At 41.3% G+C, this 16,864-nt stretch overlaps 3 protein-coding genes across 3 annotated transcripts; 1 reads left to right on the top strand and 2 right to left on the bottom strand.

The window, feature by feature from the left end:
* Positions 1-1,841: 1,841 nt before the first annotated feature.
* Positions 1,842-4,486, bottom strand: exosc7 (exosome component 7). The gene is made up of 8 exons (XM_019870792.1): positions 4,371-4,486; positions 4,193-4,294; positions 3,977-4,071; positions 3,609-3,774; positions 3,458-3,528; positions 2,643-2,766; positions 2,387-2,542; positions 1,842-2,027 (listed from the first exon to the last, which is right to left on the bottom strand). The coding sequence occupies exons 1-8, from the start codon at positions 4,425-4,427 to the stop codon at positions 1,926-1,928; spliced, it is 873 nt and encodes a 290-aa protein (XP_019726351.1). The 5' UTR covers positions 4,428-4,486; the 3' UTR covers positions 1,842-1,925.
* A 437-nt stretch (positions 4,487-4,923) lies between these two features.
* zdhhc3b (zDHHC palmitoyltransferase 3b) lies at positions 4,924-9,150 on the top strand. The gene is made up of 7 exons (XM_019870791.1): positions 4,924-5,240; positions 5,762-6,093; positions 6,181-6,305; positions 7,303-7,399; positions 7,699-7,780; positions 8,085-8,215; positions 8,879-9,150. The coding sequence occupies exons 2-7, from the start codon at positions 5,791-5,793 to the stop codon at positions 9,035-9,037; spliced, it is 897 nt and encodes a 298-aa protein (XP_019726350.1). The 5' UTR covers positions 4,924-5,240; positions 5,762-5,790; the 3' UTR covers positions 9,038-9,150.
* Positions 9,151-10,167: 1,017 nt separating this feature from the next.
* tmem42b (transmembrane protein 42b) lies at positions 10,168-16,241 on the bottom strand. Its single transcript, XM_019870798.1, has 4 exons — positions 15,857-16,241; positions 14,719-14,865; positions 14,074-14,578; positions 10,168-10,181 (listed from the first exon to the last, which is right to left on the bottom strand). Exons 1-3 carry the CDS (start codon positions 16,031-16,033, stop codon positions 14,432-14,434), a joined length of 471 nt encoding a protein of 156 aa, XP_019726357.1. The 5' UTR covers positions 16,034-16,241; the 3' UTR covers positions 10,168-10,181; positions 14,074-14,431.
* Between the last annotated feature and the right edge of the window lie 623 nt (positions 16,242-16,864).

Here is a 16,864-nt window from a genome sequence, read left to right as displayed (position 1 = left end):
GCTCAGATTCTAGAATTTTCCTCAACTATGTTACATAATCAGAACAGATTTTCACTATCTTAAAATAGATAATCAAAACAACATGAAACCATCTTAAAGGTCATAGACCAAACATTGATTTTTTTTTCTTGAGACCTTTAGATGCCCCTTACAATGCATTATTACAATATTTCTAAAAAGTGATTAGATGGTCAGTCGAGAGCGCCCTCTCGTCTTAGCGTATTTCCGGGGCTGTGACGTCATAGACGACAAACAATTAGTGGCACCTGTGGCACGCGGTTGTGTGCTCTTTGTGTTCACCTTACTTTCGATATTAAACAGTTGTTTATTTGTTGAGTGACAGTTGGTTGCACCAATGGACGAAGGTGTGACAACATGTTTCTCAGCTTTGCAAAGGAAAAAGAAATACGTGACCAGTGGATCAGAAAGTCAATAGGCAGTGAATGGACGACTGTGGTCGCCAAGCAAGTATTCAAAGCTCTGTTCTGATCATTTTTGATCCGGCGTACTTTAGCAAACATTTAGCAGAGAGCATCGGGTACATGAGTGTAGTTCGACCCAGGCTGAAACCAGCTCCCTTGCCAACGATGTTTTTTTTCTTCGGCAACCCCCAGCAGCACCAAGAAGAACCCTGGTCGTCGTGATGCACTCGAGAAGCGGCGCAGGTAAGAGGTGAAGATTTATTTGCGAGCGTCTACGACACCTAACAATGGCGATTATGAATTGAGCCATTGAGTAAAAAAAAAAACATCGTAGTGCAATATTTAGTTATTCTATCTACATAGCAAGCTGCCCGACAGGGTAAAACTTTTCTGTACGGCGTGTTATACACGCCCCATTCATTGTTTAGTGCTATAATTGCACAGCACGACCAACTGTTCGTCTCGAAAGTTGTTGCGCTACCGAGTTGAGGTTGCTTGATCAATTACGGGTTGCAAACACATACCAATCTCTATTTCCAATCCGATCCTCGTGGTTTATGTTATGTTAGTCTAATCCAGGTTTCTCTGTGGCGTTGCCACAGTCATCACTTGTACTTTGATTTACACCGACCGGCTCAAACATGTATGGTTTATTAACAACGCCCGTTTCTGTCGGCTCCTATGTGTAAAAAAAATAAAATACAATTTTAAAATCCTCTTCTTCATATTCCAAAACATCGCTCGCCATTAAATATACTGTTGTGTAGCGAATGGAAATTGATATTTGAAAGTATCTTTATGGTATGGTGTGCTGGTTGGCTTCAAAAACAATTCGGGTAAGCCTAGCGGTGGCTCAAGTAACTACACCCACGATGCCTCAAGCGTCAATAGGTTCGGAAATACAGTACTAAGTAGTAATTAAAACTTAACTTTTCATGGCCCTGTGGTTGACAACTCTCAGGAAGTGACGTTTATGTATTACAAAACATATTAACAAGGAGAATAGGAATTTTAACAAGACTCTGAAAAATCTTTGGAATCTGACCATTGAACGTCCTGTTCAATGTACTAAAGGTTCATAACTTTGAATAAAATATCCAACAGACCATATTTCTTTTGGAAAAGACAGACGTTTTCCACTAAAATAAAAATTTATATGGCTGGAATATTCTGTATGAAAAGAAATACCAAAGCATCTGGTGGTCACGGTTTCTGTTTAGTTTTCTTCTCATCTGAGGTTCACAAACTAAAGTTGCATCGTGTGTGTGTGTGTGTGTGTGTGTGTGTGTGTGTGTGTGTGTGTCTCTGTCTCTCTGTCGGTAAAATTGAACGGATTTCAATCACTTTTTTTTGTCATACTGTATACTACAGTACATTCACCATAAATATAAAGACCATTTCCTCAAAAATAAAGACAACTTGTAACAAATTGCTAGTTTTTACTGGAAAAAAGGTACACAATGATATATACATAGTACTCTATTGTACACAACAATGACATTTCTAACCAAGAAAGCCCACTTTCTGTCTCGTTCCTAAACTCTCCTCCTGCTGCAGCAGCTTCATGAGAGGCACGTGGAGGGCTTTTCCAACACGTTTACCTGTCTGGAGAGTCAAAAATTCACAATTCAACAGTGTGTAAAAGTTTTGCTGAAACTACCATTTCAATCATGAGCAGCCACGATGTATGTGAATTGTTTTAGTTGTTTGAAGCTTTATACTTATATTGTGCTAATTGCCATTAGCTCATCTATGGAGTTTTGCATTATATGTTAGCATTGGGCTAGCAGTAGTCTGGCAGACTTTTGCAACATGTAGATGGTGGAGGTTCTCATCCAGTGGGAAAAACCGGCACCCCCAAAAAGATCATGAAAGTGACTAACTGACGCTTGAAGCAAAAATTCGGCATGCTTTAATGGTTGCCACTGCAAACATACGTGTTGAGGCAAGCGGTGATGACTCACTTCAGTCATTTCAAAGATGCTCTCAGGGTCCAGGCTACCTCCGCCCATCTTCCTCACACAGGTGACCGTTCCCTTGTGTGTGACTGAAATGATGAGGCTGGCCACGGAGCACGCCTTCTCTTGCAGAGTGGCGTCCACCACGTGCCTGTGGCCCACCTAACCCCCCCAAAAAACAAGACAAAAAAAAATGCAGAAAATCTGTCCTCTGCTTTTGCAATAATACTTTTCATGTGTGAGTCTAATTGAATGATCTTGCCTTGCACAATGTCACTATACAGGGAACATTCTCTACGTCGAGTCTCATGCAGTCGAAGGGGTCATCTGACAGCTCAATTTCCTTCCCTCCTTCTTCATCGTTTGATATGTGCACCTTGGGGATTCTGTCAGCAAAAGCACTTCAGTACCTCGTCTGCTCAAATACATTTAAGAATCAGATCAAAAATACTGATAACTACAAATGTAGGACTGCAGGCAACCGCAATGTATCCTCCATCTTGGATTTTTTTCATGCAATCGAAATTTAATTCGGATTAGAAAATGGCTGGATGGAGGATGTTCCATAGTAATCTGTGACTTGTTGTCGTATGGGATATGATGCCCTCTTGTGGCCTGACTGAAAAGACATTGAAAAAGACTTGTAAGGGTGGTCCTATGACAAAAGAGTGTTCACACTTAAATCTGGTCCGATTTTTATATTTTTCACATAAATACACACCAACACATGACTTATATCCATCCCTGTATATAATGCTTGCTGATAGCTGTAATTTGGTCCGCCTAAAATGTAAATTGTAGGCGTTACTAAACTGTCTTTCTGCAACGGTCCCATTATTGCTTATTCTCTGAAAAACTCAACTATTCAGGTTTTTGTGCTCTTTCGTAAATGCCTTGTGATCAAACTGAAGGTTTCTTGGAGTCACAGTGACTCCCAACGACAAATTCCTTGTGTATTTTAACACACTTGGCCCCACGCGATAAGATCTTTAGTTCTATTTTAAACACATGATATTCTGAACACAACTGCGTGGGTATCCCACTTGGACATAAAGAAAGAGTTCAAACAGGACTTACTTGGTGCTAAAGAGAGCTGCCTTGATAGCTACTGACATGGCATCATACAGGTTTCCATCACATTGTAGGAGCTGTGCAACGGAAGGCAGTGTATTAGCAATGGAACATTTGCTTATTCAAGGACGCAAAGAAAAACATACTATTCTCTCACCAGTACATCCACATAGAGCACCCAGCAGTGTTCTCCCTTACTGATACACAGCTTCTTCAGGTCCACGCTGTGCTTATTGTTGAAGACTTTGTACAGTGTGTTGCTCAGCTCCTTCCCGAGTTCCTCCCCTCCTCGCCCCTCAAATTCTGGAGTTGCGTTCGCTGAACTGGTGAGTGCAAGTACAAACGACACAGAAAAAAAAAAAAAAAAGACAGTTAAAATGAACAACAACCCAATAGCGTCAATTAAAACATTTTTTTTTTTGGTTGGGTGTCCGATGAGTACATATCAAGTTGTAATTTATTATGTCAGATAATGTGCCTGGATTGCGTCCAGTATCGTCACACTTGCACACACATCCAACTTACCAATCAACAAAGAACTCCAAATAGCCTTCATTTGGGGCCATGGGCCTCGGTTTTCCTATTTCCGCCTTAATTCCCACTAGAACTGCTGTGTGGCCCTGCAAAATTAAATATAATTTTGTCAAGCCTGTATGCATCTTGCATGCATCATGCATCTTGAGTGACGCGAGCAGTCAGATGACCTCCAGTATTATAGCAGAGCAAATATTACAATAATACCAGAGAAACTTTGGCTGATCCGTCAGTATTGGACACCACGTCGGTCTCAATCTCCATGTGTCTATAGTCTTCACAGCCCCTTCCATCCACTCGCAGGTCATCCTGATCGTTGAAACATGACGATATTCCTCAGCAATTAATATACTCAATGAAAAGTCTTCCCGTTGTCGACACTCACCCTTATACCATGTAAAATATACACCTTTTCAGCTTCGCTAACTTGTACTGTTGCCATTGTGGAGTCGTGTCCGTCGCATGAATATTACGTCATCAAAAGCAAAGTGGGAGGAACTCTTAGTTTGACAGTTAACACCCGAATGTCCGACAGAAACAGCATCTATTTGGCTTTTTCCTCCCCTCCGGCAGCACTTAAATGATTTTTCAACAAGTATTTTATTTAGATCTAGTAATAGAAGCGGTTACTTTTGAGAGTGTGATTTCTACGTCTATTTAATGCTGATATTTTTAAAACGGTTGTAGTTGAAAACAAAATATGCTCAGCATCATGGATGCAAAAAAAATGCTATTTGTACTAAAAGTATGCACTACATTTAACTCGCTAACACAAAGCAAATTAAAACTGACATGCAAGTACAGTATTTAACTTTCGAAAGCACAAGGAACCAGTTTATGGGCGAAAGTTAAACCTGGCAGACATAGTCGAGGGTACAGTGAAGTTGGTACAATCCACATGACTCCCAGTATCACAGACTTCCTGGTTAGCCCTGTTTTTTTGTCCCAAGAACTGTGGAGGTTTCAGGACTCGACAGGGAGGGAAGTACCGGGGTAGCGAAAAAAATTGACAGCCGTAATCCTTTTACTTGATGAACAAGTTCATTAACATAGCACTGAAACTGCAACCGCGACGAAAGTGTGACCGGAGTTGTGTGGACAGCCATTGCCCAGAAACCGGTGACGTTAGCTGGGTCCGCGCTAAAGGCGGGGGACGGTGGAGGAGACGCTTTTCACGTTACTTTCGTGATTTAACTTCGAAAGAATAGAAACTACTGGGCGACGTTTTTGCCAAAGCGCCAAGAGAAATTGGGAGGTAAGATGTTTTTTTAAGATGTTTAAAAAAAATTAACTTAGTGTGTTGCATTTACGTGCCTTTTGCTCACCGCGACCCTGCTTTCATTTGTAGTTGCATGTTTACTTCCTATTGTCGTGTTTGATGTGAAAAAAGCAAGCATAAAATATTTAGGGTGCAATTAAATTAATTCAGGGCATCCAGAGGTCAGAAATGAATGAATTTGTCAAAAGGACAGCGCAGCTGAAGGACACATGATGGACGTACAAGCTGAAGTGCTGAGATACGAAAAATGCGCTGGATTTTTACAGCATTAATTTCGTTAGAAGTAATGAGAAGTAACAAACTATTGTGGCTGTTGGTGCGCAGCAGTATTGGAACAGTTGCATTGACACTTTTACAGTGTTTGCATCTCAGCTTGTCACTGACGCACGAGAAGAAAACATCACACCTTTAAAACAGTTGGTACAAAGTGTGAAATGTTTCTCTGATCGTTGAAATGAATCCTGAATGCTAACTCATCTCTGAATTGTGCCTTTCAGCATGCGGTTGAAGCCACGGCTGCTGTAGAATGAAGAGCCCTGCTCACCGCACTCGGGACATCGAGCGTCAGGCTGGCTACCTGAGGCCCGAACACTGCGCCCCTCCCCCGCCCCGCGGCACCTCCGACACCATGTGGTTCATCCGCGACGGCTGTGGAATCGTGTGCGCCGTCATCACCTGGTTGCTGGTCTTCTACGCGGAGTTTGTGGTGATGTTCGTGATGCTGTGGCCCGCCAAGAACGTGGCCTACAGCCTCCTCAACGGGGTGCTCTTCAACAGCTTGGCCTTCCTCGCCCTTGCCTCGCACGCCAGGGCCATGTGCACTGACCCGGTTAGTTGATGCAAAATTTTCCAGCCCCATTAAAGTCCTATGAAAAAAAAAAAGATTCCTTTTTTTTTTTTTTTTTCCTGTCTCCAGGGTGCTGTGCCAAAAGGAAACGCGACCAAAGAATTCATTGAGAGCCTCCAGCTCAAACCAGGACAGGTGGTCTACAAGTGTCCCAAATGCTGCAGCATCAAGCCTGACCGAGCTCATCACTGCAGGTATGCTGGCTGGCGGGCATGGGGACAATGTATGATAAATTATAAATCCGTGCAAACCTGCCAGGAAAAAAAAAAACAAAACGCCCTGATGTGACTTTCTCACAAGGGACACACGTCCTCATTAGTTGTCGTTCCAGCTCTGCCTCCTGCCTGATGTGCAGTTTCCAATTTTTTTATTGTTGTTAGGGACACTGCGATCCCTGTATATTTTTCCCTAGCTTGATAATAACCTACCTCTGTGGCAGCACTCCTTTTGGATTCTGGCATGGAAAGTGAATAATTCAACTGTAGAGCGAGCGCTTTGAGGCAGAGCATTGTGTCAGTCTGTTACAAGGGATATACTTGAAACGCTCCTGCACGCACATTAGACACTTTGTAGGAACTGAAAAATGTCAAGGAGTGAGTAAGGACTTGCAGATCAAAGGGTTGCGGCTTTCATTTCCTTCATCAACTGCAGAGAGGAACAGGCATTGACTTGAATGCATTTCAGTCAAGTCTGTAAAAACGAAACTAACTTTTGATTATGCTGTAATTACGTCTCAAGATACTACAATTGATAGATGAATCAACGATTTGTTGTTTCCTGTTTAGCCTCTCGACTGTAAATATTCTCCCATTTCCGTAGTCCTCCGTGGAAGCATCTTTTGAATCCAAATAAGGCATTTTTTATCATCTGCTTGTCAAATCAGTTTGCTCCATTGAAATGAATTGAAATGCCGTTAATGCGTTCCACACCCGCCCAAAAACCACCACCATTTTTCTGTTGTGTGCTTGTTAATAAAGAAGAAATAGCACTGCATTGTGCAAAAATATAAAAGAGAATGTAAAGCTATAAACTGGTTTACAAAGTGTAACTAATGCATGCCAAGGTAAGACAATACTCACTTTAAGACATTGTGCACAGTCTGTATGACTCCAGAAATGTTCAGTGACCTCGCAGACGGGATGGTCGTCCTTATCAGGTCCAATTTTCTTTCTCCTACCTATGTGTGTGCAGTGTGTGCAAACGCTGCATCAAAAAGATGGATCACCATTGTCCTTGGGTCAACAATTGTGTTGGAGAGAACAATCAGAAGTACTTTGTGCTTTTCACGGTGAGCCTCTCGAAATCACATCCTCCATAGCTGCATTTAGACAAATAGCAATGGCTAAAAAGTCCTTCAAATTAAATTACGCGGTCACAGCAATTGTCTTGTGTTCCAAGAACACATCCCCAGGTGTCTGGTTGTTATGCCGCAGCTTGGAGAGTGATTGCGTTGACTCTTTGAGCTCGTGTCACATACCGTAGACAGACAGGCAACTTGAATGCCATCATTTTTGTGATTCGACAAAATACGCACCTTGGAGTTGGTCACCCATTTTAAAATATGTCCCTCTGTGTTTTCATATCTAGCTGTACATTGCGTTAATATCGTTCCACGCGCTTGCCATGGTGGGGTTCCATTTTGTTGTCTGCTTTGAAGAAGATTGGTCAAGTAAGTGAGTACTTTATTGCCGAATGCGTTGTCAGCACTTTGTAAAGTGAGTCCAGCCCTCTTATTATTTTTGTAAATAATCTGTCCTATACTCTATTTCCATGGGCCTGCTACATTGTAAAGTAGTCAGTGTAAAGCTTGTAACAGTCAATTGACTGTCCTCTCAAAATAACTTGGCATTGGTAAGTCAAAATGTCTTGAATGTCTTAGGTGGCGTTATCGCCAATATCGTATACCTTTACCATCGTTAAAGTTGACAATAGTTTCGTACATATTGCAATCGCAATTTCCCTCCCTTCATCAGAGTGCAGCGCTTTCTCTGCGCCCGCAACGGTCATCCTCCTCATCCTCCTGTGCTTCGAGGGCCTTCTGTTCTTAATCTTCACGGCGATCATGTTTGGGACACAGGTGCACTCGATCTGCTCCGATGAAACGGTAAGCATCGAGTCCATCCGTGTCTTGCGTCTTTGCGTCGCCTGTTTCGGAAAATAATGTTGTCACGTGTTGGACTGGCCTGATGCTACGAGGCATCTTCTGCAGCACGCTTACGTTCCATCCTGTCATCGCTTCCTTTAAGGCCTTTTTCATTTTTCTCATGATGTTTATGTAATGGGACTTGGAGATCAATATAAGGAGCATCTGAATGATTTTTTTTTTTTCTTCTAAAGAAATATGTAGCAGTTTAAATCCTTTTCGGGACAGCGGTTACTACAGTGGACAGCTTATCCATGTTGTCAGGTTACAGGGCGCATGAAAGGGTTAAAAAGTAAAAAATACACCGTTCAATATTTCAGATCCGGCTCAACTTTTTGCTTCGAACAAGGAGCTGAGCAGCAAAATTCACAGCAGGTGTTAGATACATGAAAAATATAACACCAGCTAAGTTGAATGTAAACAATTGGTGGAGGGCCACTAATGGCCCCTAAGGCCTCGGTTTGAATAGCTGTAGTTGAAATGAAGACACTTTTCGAACTAATTATGTCAACGATGGGGGAAAAAAAAAAATCAATCGGGTGCCCCAAAAATATAATCATAAAAATAAAGTTGGGTTTCGGTTCGTCAAACCCCAAATAACAGTTTCATCTTTTTACCTCACAGGGTATCGAGCAGCTGAAAAAGGAGGAGAGGAAATGGCTTAAAAAGTCCAAATGGATGAACATGAAGGTGGTTTTCGGGCACCCGTTCTCGGTGGCCTGGCTCAATCCCTTCGCGACGCCCGATCACGGCAAAGCGGACGTCTACCAGTACATAGTGTGAAGGTTAGAGCGTTGAGCATTGGCACGAAACGACTTATTAATGGAGGAAAAAAAATAAAACTCCTTCATTATGTTGCATCTGTCTTGCTGCGGATTACCACGTATATTGCAAAAGGAAAAAAAAAAAAACCAAAAAGCAAATGGGTCGACTCGAATGACAAAGTAGGAATCGTCGCGTGTTGTATGTGTGTGCACTACAAATTGAGGCCGTTTCGTCTTCCTGTAACGTTTGGTCATTTGAACGCTGCCACTGAGTTGCCTTCGAGTTCTGCGCCGAAGCGTCAAGCACACATGGATGTCATTTTGTATCGTCTCCATATGTGAAACCATGGACCAGAGATTGACATTCTGTCAAGGAAATGGATTTTAGGAGTGAATTTCTTGTGATTTATTTTTTTTTCTTTAAAACAGTTTCTGTAATGCTGTATTTCCTCATATGGTGGTTGAGGGCGTTTACTCCACCGGTGAGTTAGAGTTAAGACGTTTATCGGGGGACAGGAGTTTTATTGAACACAAAATTTTTTTATGTATCATATTTTTTTAGAATATTTTAAAAGTATGTGGTGTTGGCCACCTCATAGCAATTCACTGTTCACGCCCCTGCTATGATGTGCCCTTGCCTGTGGGAAAGGAGAGCCACAGTTGCCTCAGCACTTTACAGTCAGCAGAACAGTAAAACACAAAAAGCACACTCGGCCACAGCTCTCCCCAGACACTCACATGCAGGCTGGCTGATGTCATAAGCCACCCCGCCTGGTCCCGCCTCTTAGAGGCCAACACCTTTCACAAGCCATTATAATATCGACAGTATTTTCTGTACATTCCACTCCCTTTTTTTTCTGTTCAAGTACATGTTACCATGTGTTTGAAAAGTACATTTTGACGTGTTAGAATATTTTTAAAGCGAGCAGGAAATGTAAAATTCTATTTTAGAAAAGTGTTCTTATGTGGTCTCTATATATGGAACCGACGGGTTCGCCGTATTCAAATTTAATATCCATCCATTTTCCGTAGCGCTTGGCTGTCGGGTCGCGGGTGAATGGAGCCTACAGCGGCAGGGTACAACTCCTGACCGGTCGTGGGCCAATCGCAGGGTGACAATATAATAATAATCATGATGATAATGTACAATATTATAAATATATCTTACAGTGTTGCCTTGAGAGATGGCTGACCCGAATTGAGTCTTGAAGCAGATGGCAAACAATGCTTTAAAAAAACAAACAAAAAAAAACAGTTAAACTGTTTGTCGCCTCTCCAACTTGATGTTTGCTGTCAAAATAATCATAAAACCAGATATCCAAAAGGGGTTAAAGCAAAAACACTTTGCCTTCCTAAAGTCATCTTAGCTCGATGATATTTGAACACAAATGGCGATGCAACACACACAGAGAATACAATATTTGTATTTTATTACAGCTTTTGTCACGTACTGAAAGGGTAGAGGTCATTATATTTTTTGGACTTTATCCATTACAAGTTGCATACATATTACATCCCAAAAATTCTGCCGTCTTTTATCAAGTGACTTCAGAACGCCCCCGCACCCCTCCCCAAATCTTCATTTCTGCTAACTGTTGAAACATTTAGCACTTTTTGCTCTGTAAACTGAACTTTCTCTTTTAAGTCCAGTGTAAACTTGAGCTTTCGACATGCCAGGTCTTTTTTGTAGACATAAGTTGAAATAACGGAGACAGGGTTGTGGAACGGGAAAAGGTGACTGAAGCAGCCGTTGCTGTTGCACATGGGGTGGCGCCATCATTTTGAGGTGCGGCGCTCATTTTTGAGCAGTTAATGGGCCATGGCGTCGATTTAGAACGGAAGCCACTATTTGAGGAAATACTGTCAGTCAACTTCTCAGATGCACGGTTTGGGGTATGCAACGTGCAACAAGTACCGTAACTAACTTTTGCTGATGTTCAAAACTTGGAAACATGCTGGATTGTTTTGTTACGCGAATGTTGATGCCATTTGGAAGGTGTGAAAACTGTGAGGGGATGTCGAACTGATGTTAATGTGATTCACTTGAAGAGCGGTATAAAAGCGTCCACCTTTTTACTAAGATGACACTATCGCAGTCTCATTGTCGCGAGAGGATGTGCAATACTGCGCAAAAGTTTTCAGGCACCATTAGATTTGTTATATATATCATTAATAGAGAGGTGCTGTTAGTTGATTTTTTTTTCATTTCCATTCTGCTATCGACTCAAATATTGAGCACCTGCACACTTAACTATGAGTTGACCCGCGCGCCTCTACTCTGTTCGCCGTAGTACTGTATTTTCCGCACTATAAAGCCCACCTTAAAGCATTCCGTTTTCTCAGTGCGCCTTATGATCCGCCTTCTATGTGGATCAATATTCCATATTCTCGAACGTAGTATTTTAAATGCTCTGTAAAGGGCTTTGTTTACAGCTGCAGCGATCGTGAAAGCTCGATATAAATAAAGCTGTCTTGTATTGCATTCCCTTTAGCGTAGCTCCATTTAGTGGAGGCATAACTCAACCGCAGTCACTATTGTAGCTTCTATTCTATGCGCCTTATAATGCGGTGCGCCCTTTATATGAAAGCAGTTTTAAAAGAGGCCATTCATTGAAGGTGCACCTCATACTCTGAAGCGCCTCATGGTACGGAAAATACGGTAGTCATACTATTTATTGCCCTATTTCATTTTTTTTTTTTTTTAAACCGTAAACCCTGTGGTGACCTTAAACTTTTGACGCCGTATTGTATATTTCTTATGAAATGCTGATTTAGATACTGCCAAACTAGTACTGGGGGAAATGCATTGTTTAACCTAAAGAAATCCGGGGGGGGGGGGTATCTTAAATGATGTCAATATGTGACCAATCAGGTGCTCCTGTATAAACTCAAGAGCCTTAAAGCATAAAAGAGTTCCGACTGAAGACCATTTGAATTGAGCGACTGAAAATTTCACGCAGGCCACTCACTCGATGATTCACCCAACCATCAAAGGGGAGTTTGTGGAACATTTGATTTGAACTTGCGTGATGCGTTCTGTTTCAATGTGTGTGTGTGTGTGTGTGGGGGGGGGGTTAAAATGCAATACAGTATCTTTGCAATATCTTTTTTTTTTTTTTTTACATCTTATGGATATGCAGTCTACTATTCATCTTACAAGAATAACACCAGCTGGCAGTTTATAATTTGTACGGTCCGTCATGAATACTATTTTAGTACGTTTCAGGAATTTCTTTTATAATGTATTTGAGTTAAGGAGAGGGGGAGAGGAATAAAGTTCTGTTGAGACAATGGATCATGTCTATTTCTTCCAGTATTTTCACTTGGGAAAAGTCTCCGTTCATTATTTCTTTTGAGAGCATTTAACAGGTGAGTCAGTAAGCATCATGAACGAGGTACAAAAAGTTAGTCTCACCCCAAAACTGCAATCTATTTAATTATTACTCTGTTTTTAAATTATACTATTATGAAGAGTTATAGACATTGTTTCTAGTTAAGGAAAAACATACATATTTCATTGAAATCATTTCAACCAGTCATCTAAAATAAGCATCATAATAATCTTGCTCAAAAGTCTACCCGGCGACCAGATACGCAATTTTTTTATTTTTTTGGGTGACACTGGAGATGTAGTGACCAAAAAAAATGACAGCCATGATGCTGTAATTCTTAGTTTCTAGACTTAAGTACACGATACACGTACAATATCTTGTGTTCCCAAAATTCAGGTGCGCAATCCAAATATTGTGACACGTCCAACATTTTTTTTGTACTAGTTACAGATATAAACCATCTCTCTGATCACGTTGTGGTCACATTAATAGGGATGCATGTTACATAAGATACACGCAAAATTGAAAGCATGTCTGGTGGATAGCGTTTGTGCCTTGTTGTTCTCGCTACCATGATGCATTCATATTTTGTCTAATCAACAGCAAAGTGAGACCGAAAGACCAAAAGAAAGCCTTTGATGTGAACAGACGGTTATTTACTCCCAAAGTAAGAATGTCCTCCATTTCCTCAACTGACGGGACTTTATTCAACTACAGAGTGCCAGGCATATATTTGAAGCGCGGCATTTACAATGTTTGAGAAGTGGCCTTTGTACGTCGGTTGACGAAGAACTCTTATTGCCGTGTTACATTGAAAATGAAATGCAGAACTGAACTCTGCACACCTTTGTCCCCTCAAACAACTCAAAATAAAAATCAACCGCTGTTAATATAACCTACAGTGAAAACAGACACTATTAATATAGTCCAAATATGCTACAGTAGATGTGTCGATTAGGCGTGTCCCTTAAAAAGCAAAAGAATTGCCAATGGCAGTGAAGTAATGTGAATTAGCCTCATTAATGTCTAAACCGCTGGAGAAACGTAACTAGTAGCTATACTGAAGATAACTACAGCACAACTGCCCAAGCCATTTTTTTCCCTCCATAAAGAACGTTGATGCTATTTAGCTAATAGCATCGATTTGTATAGCTACATTTATATTGTGAAAATAGAACTTTTTTTTTTTTTTTTCTTTAAAGATTTAAGTATGCACAGATGTTTACAGTGAGTGTCATAGTGATTTGAAAGAAAGACTTTAGTAACCAGATAGCTGCTGTATATAACCAAAATTAATTCATGGTGACATTGTGCCAATGTTGACAAACCCACTGCTCCCTTGTTGCCTGGCAACCTCACGGAATCAAACTCCAGGATGCTAAAGAACTAATCAAAGGAGTTGTTGTTCTAACACATTTTCACATATTTAAAAAAAAAAAAAAAACCCTTGGACAAGAGTCAGACAAGCAGTTTCTTCCTATTTGCCATTTTCATGCGTATTTGAGCTAACCATTGCCCCTCAGGCCATTGATATCTTTAAACACAGAATGTAACACTAATTTCTTCATCTTACTCTCCGCAAATAAAATTGCGTCTCAATGGTTCCATTGAACAAGTAGCGAACAAGCTAGCTAGCTAGCTTTCCCCCATTGGTTTCTATTGCCTCTGGTTGCTAATTCTGAGTGTTCCCAAAGAGATTCTATATGAAGTTATTTCTTTATACTTGTATTTTTTTCTTTGATTGTTAGCTATTAAGATGTACCTTGTCACTGCTAGCCCGTCTTGTACCCATTCAGACCAATAATGACCATGCTAATTAGACTCCTGTTGAACAAGGCGCAGACGTTAATTTTGAATGTATTTTTTATGTTTTAGCAAGAGTCAAAACAAAATCACTTTTTTTTTTTTTTGGTTTGTTTCCCTGTATTTGATAGATTTCATCAATAGACACATTTAAAAAAACATTCTCTGACATAGGATGGTTCTTTGGCGTGATGGGAAATTAGACTTAGAAGCTATTCAAAGCATATGTATGAGAAGAACCGAATCAGGCTGAACACAGTTAAGTGGAGATGAAACTGTCATTCATCTCGCTTGGCGACCGCGCTGGGTTGTCGATCCTGCGGCGAAACCCTCTGCAGTACGAGCAGGCCAGAGAACGTCAGGGAGATCCCGACCCACCACAGTGTTATTTGGGCCTCACCGAAGATCAGCTGGCCCAGGAAAGCCTCAAGATGAGAAAAAGGAAGGATAAAACTACATTTAAAAATATATTTTTTAGGAGGCACTCTGCAAGTAAAAGCAATCGTATTTGCATAGGGGTGTGAGTTTGTGTGTGCGGGAGAACGAGAGACAGGCTGCTACTCACGGAAGATACCAAGTTGGAGGCAGTGGTGGTCACAGTGGTTTGGGTGGAGGAGGAGGAGTACCTGAGTGCTTTGGCAAGGAAGGTCCACATCACAGCATTGCAGGTGAAAAGCAGTCCGCCACACAGCAGCCTCAGAGGGATGTGAAGCTGGAATATGACATCATCGCAAATGGAGATTTGGCTGCGTTTCTATGTGACTTCAACTTCAGACAAACACATTTTTCGTTTCGGGAGTGCGTTTCTGTACGGTGGTTAACCTATTTTACACTTTTGTTAGTAAATTAGGTTAACCATAGATGCACCACATGCAGAACCTTTGAATCCCTGTGATGATTTTTTTATATATTTATCACTGCAGTGATGAACTTATTTTTACACTTGTATGGGAGGAAGAATGTAAAATTGGGAGCGTGAGTATGACGTTCATCTTACCCTCTAAAAATTTATTGACATTGTCTCATCTGCTTTAAGATAATTTTTTTTACGAGGCAGGTTGGATGAGTTGTAAATTCACCTCACAATTCTGAGGTTGAGGGTTTGAATCCGGCCCTTGTGTTTCTCTTTTTGAGTCGACATTAAACAACAAATTTTCATTCAAGTAAACGACCCATCTTGTATTGACTTGTTTGCGTGTTCTCAACTTTTCATCGACTAGCCAAAAACATGCGCTTTGGTAGTTTATTGAAGACGAAAAAATGTGAATTGTTTCTCCAAGTGGCCCTTATTGGCTGCAACCAGTCCATGGTGTACATCATATTTGTTTTTATAAATGCAGTGCTATTTTTTTCCTTGAACAGACGCAGCAAAAACATCTGGTGGGTTTTTTTTTTGGGTGGGTGATGTTTAACGGTCTTTTTTTTTTTTTTTTACAAAGGCGCGAATTGATTTTATATGGTGCTTGGCATCAGAGTTATCGCTTTTTGACAGGCCTTCGTTAAGAAAATGTAGAAGCATTTATTGGCGCGTGAAGGTCAAAGAACGAACACCCCGTTTAGACGAAACCGCGTTGTGACCCGCAAACAACGCGATAGCACACGCCTTTGCAATGTCACCCATCACGCGAGCGCACCCTCGTCGTGAGTGGTGCTGAATCTGAGGGAGCTTTCATTTCACTGCTCCCCCGGCTTCCATGACTCACCCGATCGCAGGCGGTAGTTTCGTCCACTTGCCGAAATCTCCGCTGCTCGCCCCACGTCCGGATCCCCGTCTCGCACACTCCCTTCAGGTAGTCCGCTCCTAGGGACAGCTTGGCCGACGACGACGCCACGGCCGCGAGGAAACCCGCCAGCAGTGCATAGAAAACTCCGGGGAACATCTTGAAGGAGGACAGCTTCGATACATAATGGGCTACACCATCTTTCCACCTCTCGGGCTTCACCGCTCAAAAGCCCCTCTGATGTGGTGGCGTGCGGTGCATTTTCTCCACTTGGCCGTTTGGGGGCAGTCACAGCGCATACGTCTGTAGAAGCGACGGGGTTGGTCCGCTAATCGGTCCGCGTTGCACTATGGGAGTTGTTGTCTTTTTTTTTTTTTTTTTTGCGTTACATTAATTGTCATTTTTTTATCTATACTAAGCGGCCGGCGAAAAAAATAAACAATGAAATTAGTGAAATTCATATTTCACCGACCTGATATTTTATTTACGTCACAAAAAATTTAAAAAAAATGCAAGCCTGTATAAAATAGTGATTTACAGCGCATGACATATGTAGCTGTAAATCACTATTTTATATCATAGCCTATATAAACAACTAATCGGTTATCAAATTCATTGATGATTATTTTTCATAATCGATTAATTTCGGCCCCTCCACAGGAAATATTCTCTGATATCTTTTGTCCTCGATGAACATAGACTGATTATCGTTGTGTTGCATCAAAATAAGACATTGGCAAAAATTATCAATGGATTAATCGATGATTGAAACAATTTAGTTTTAGGTGTCAGTTTTCCTCTTGTTTGCCATTCATACCAAGTTGGAGTGGGTCACATTGTGGTCCCTCCCCCTCTACTGTGTAATTAATGCAGTTTGAAGTAGAGGACAATCAATGCTAATGTCATGGAGACAGTACGTAAAAGTGAGTTTCCAAAAAGCATGACTTCCCTTCTTCCAGACTGCTTAAACTGCAGGGATGGACCCTTATT

The sequence above is a fragment of the Hippocampus comes genome, unplaced genomic scaffold (assembly GCF_001891065.2).
Source record: "Hippocampus comes isolate QL1 unplaced genomic scaffold, H_comes_QL1_v1.1 scaffold35, whole genome shotgun sequence".
Classification (NCBI taxonomy): Eukaryota; Metazoa; Chordata; class Actinopteri; order Syngnathiformes; family Syngnathidae; genus Hippocampus; species Hippocampus comes.
Note: the sequence above shows the minus strand (reverse complement) of the source record. Positions and strands in the feature narration are given on the sequence as shown.

Coding starts and splice junctions, on each gene's coding strand:
- exosc7 (XM_019870792.1), bottom strand. CDS start 4,427: ATGGCAACAGTACAAGTTAGCGAAGCTGAAAAGGTGTATATTTTACAT. Junction 4,295..4,370: donor ATATTTTACATGGTATAAGG/GTGAGTGTCGAC, acceptor TTCAACGATCAG/GATGACCTGCGAGTGGATGG. Junction 2,543..2,642: donor GTATAGTGACATTGTGCAAG/GCAAGATCATTC, acceptor TGGGGGGGTTAG/GTGGGCCACAGGCACGTGGT.
- zdhhc3b (XM_019870791.1), top strand. CDS start 5,791: ATGAAGAGCCCTGCTCACCGCACTCGGGACATCGAGCGTCAGGCTGGC. Junction 7,400..7,698: donor AGTACTTTGTGCTTTTCACG/GTGAGCCTCTCG, acceptor TTTCATATCTAG/CTGTACATTGCGTTAATATC. Junction 8,216..8,878: donor CGATCTGCTCCGATGAAACG/GTAAGCATCGAG, acceptor TTTACCTCACAG/GGTATCGAGCAGCTGAAAAA.
- tmem42b (XM_019870798.1), bottom strand. CDS start 16,033: ATGTTCCCCGGAGTTTTCTATGCACTGCTGGCGGGTTTCCTCGCGGCC. Junction 14,866..15,856: donor AAACTACCGCCTGCGATCGG/GTGAGTCATGGA, acceptor GTCATATTCCAG/CTTCACATCCCTCTGAGGCT. Junction 14,579..14,718: donor CCTCCAACTTGGTATCTTCC/GTGAGTAGCAGC, acceptor TCTCATCTTGAG/GCTTTCCTGGGCCAGCTGAT.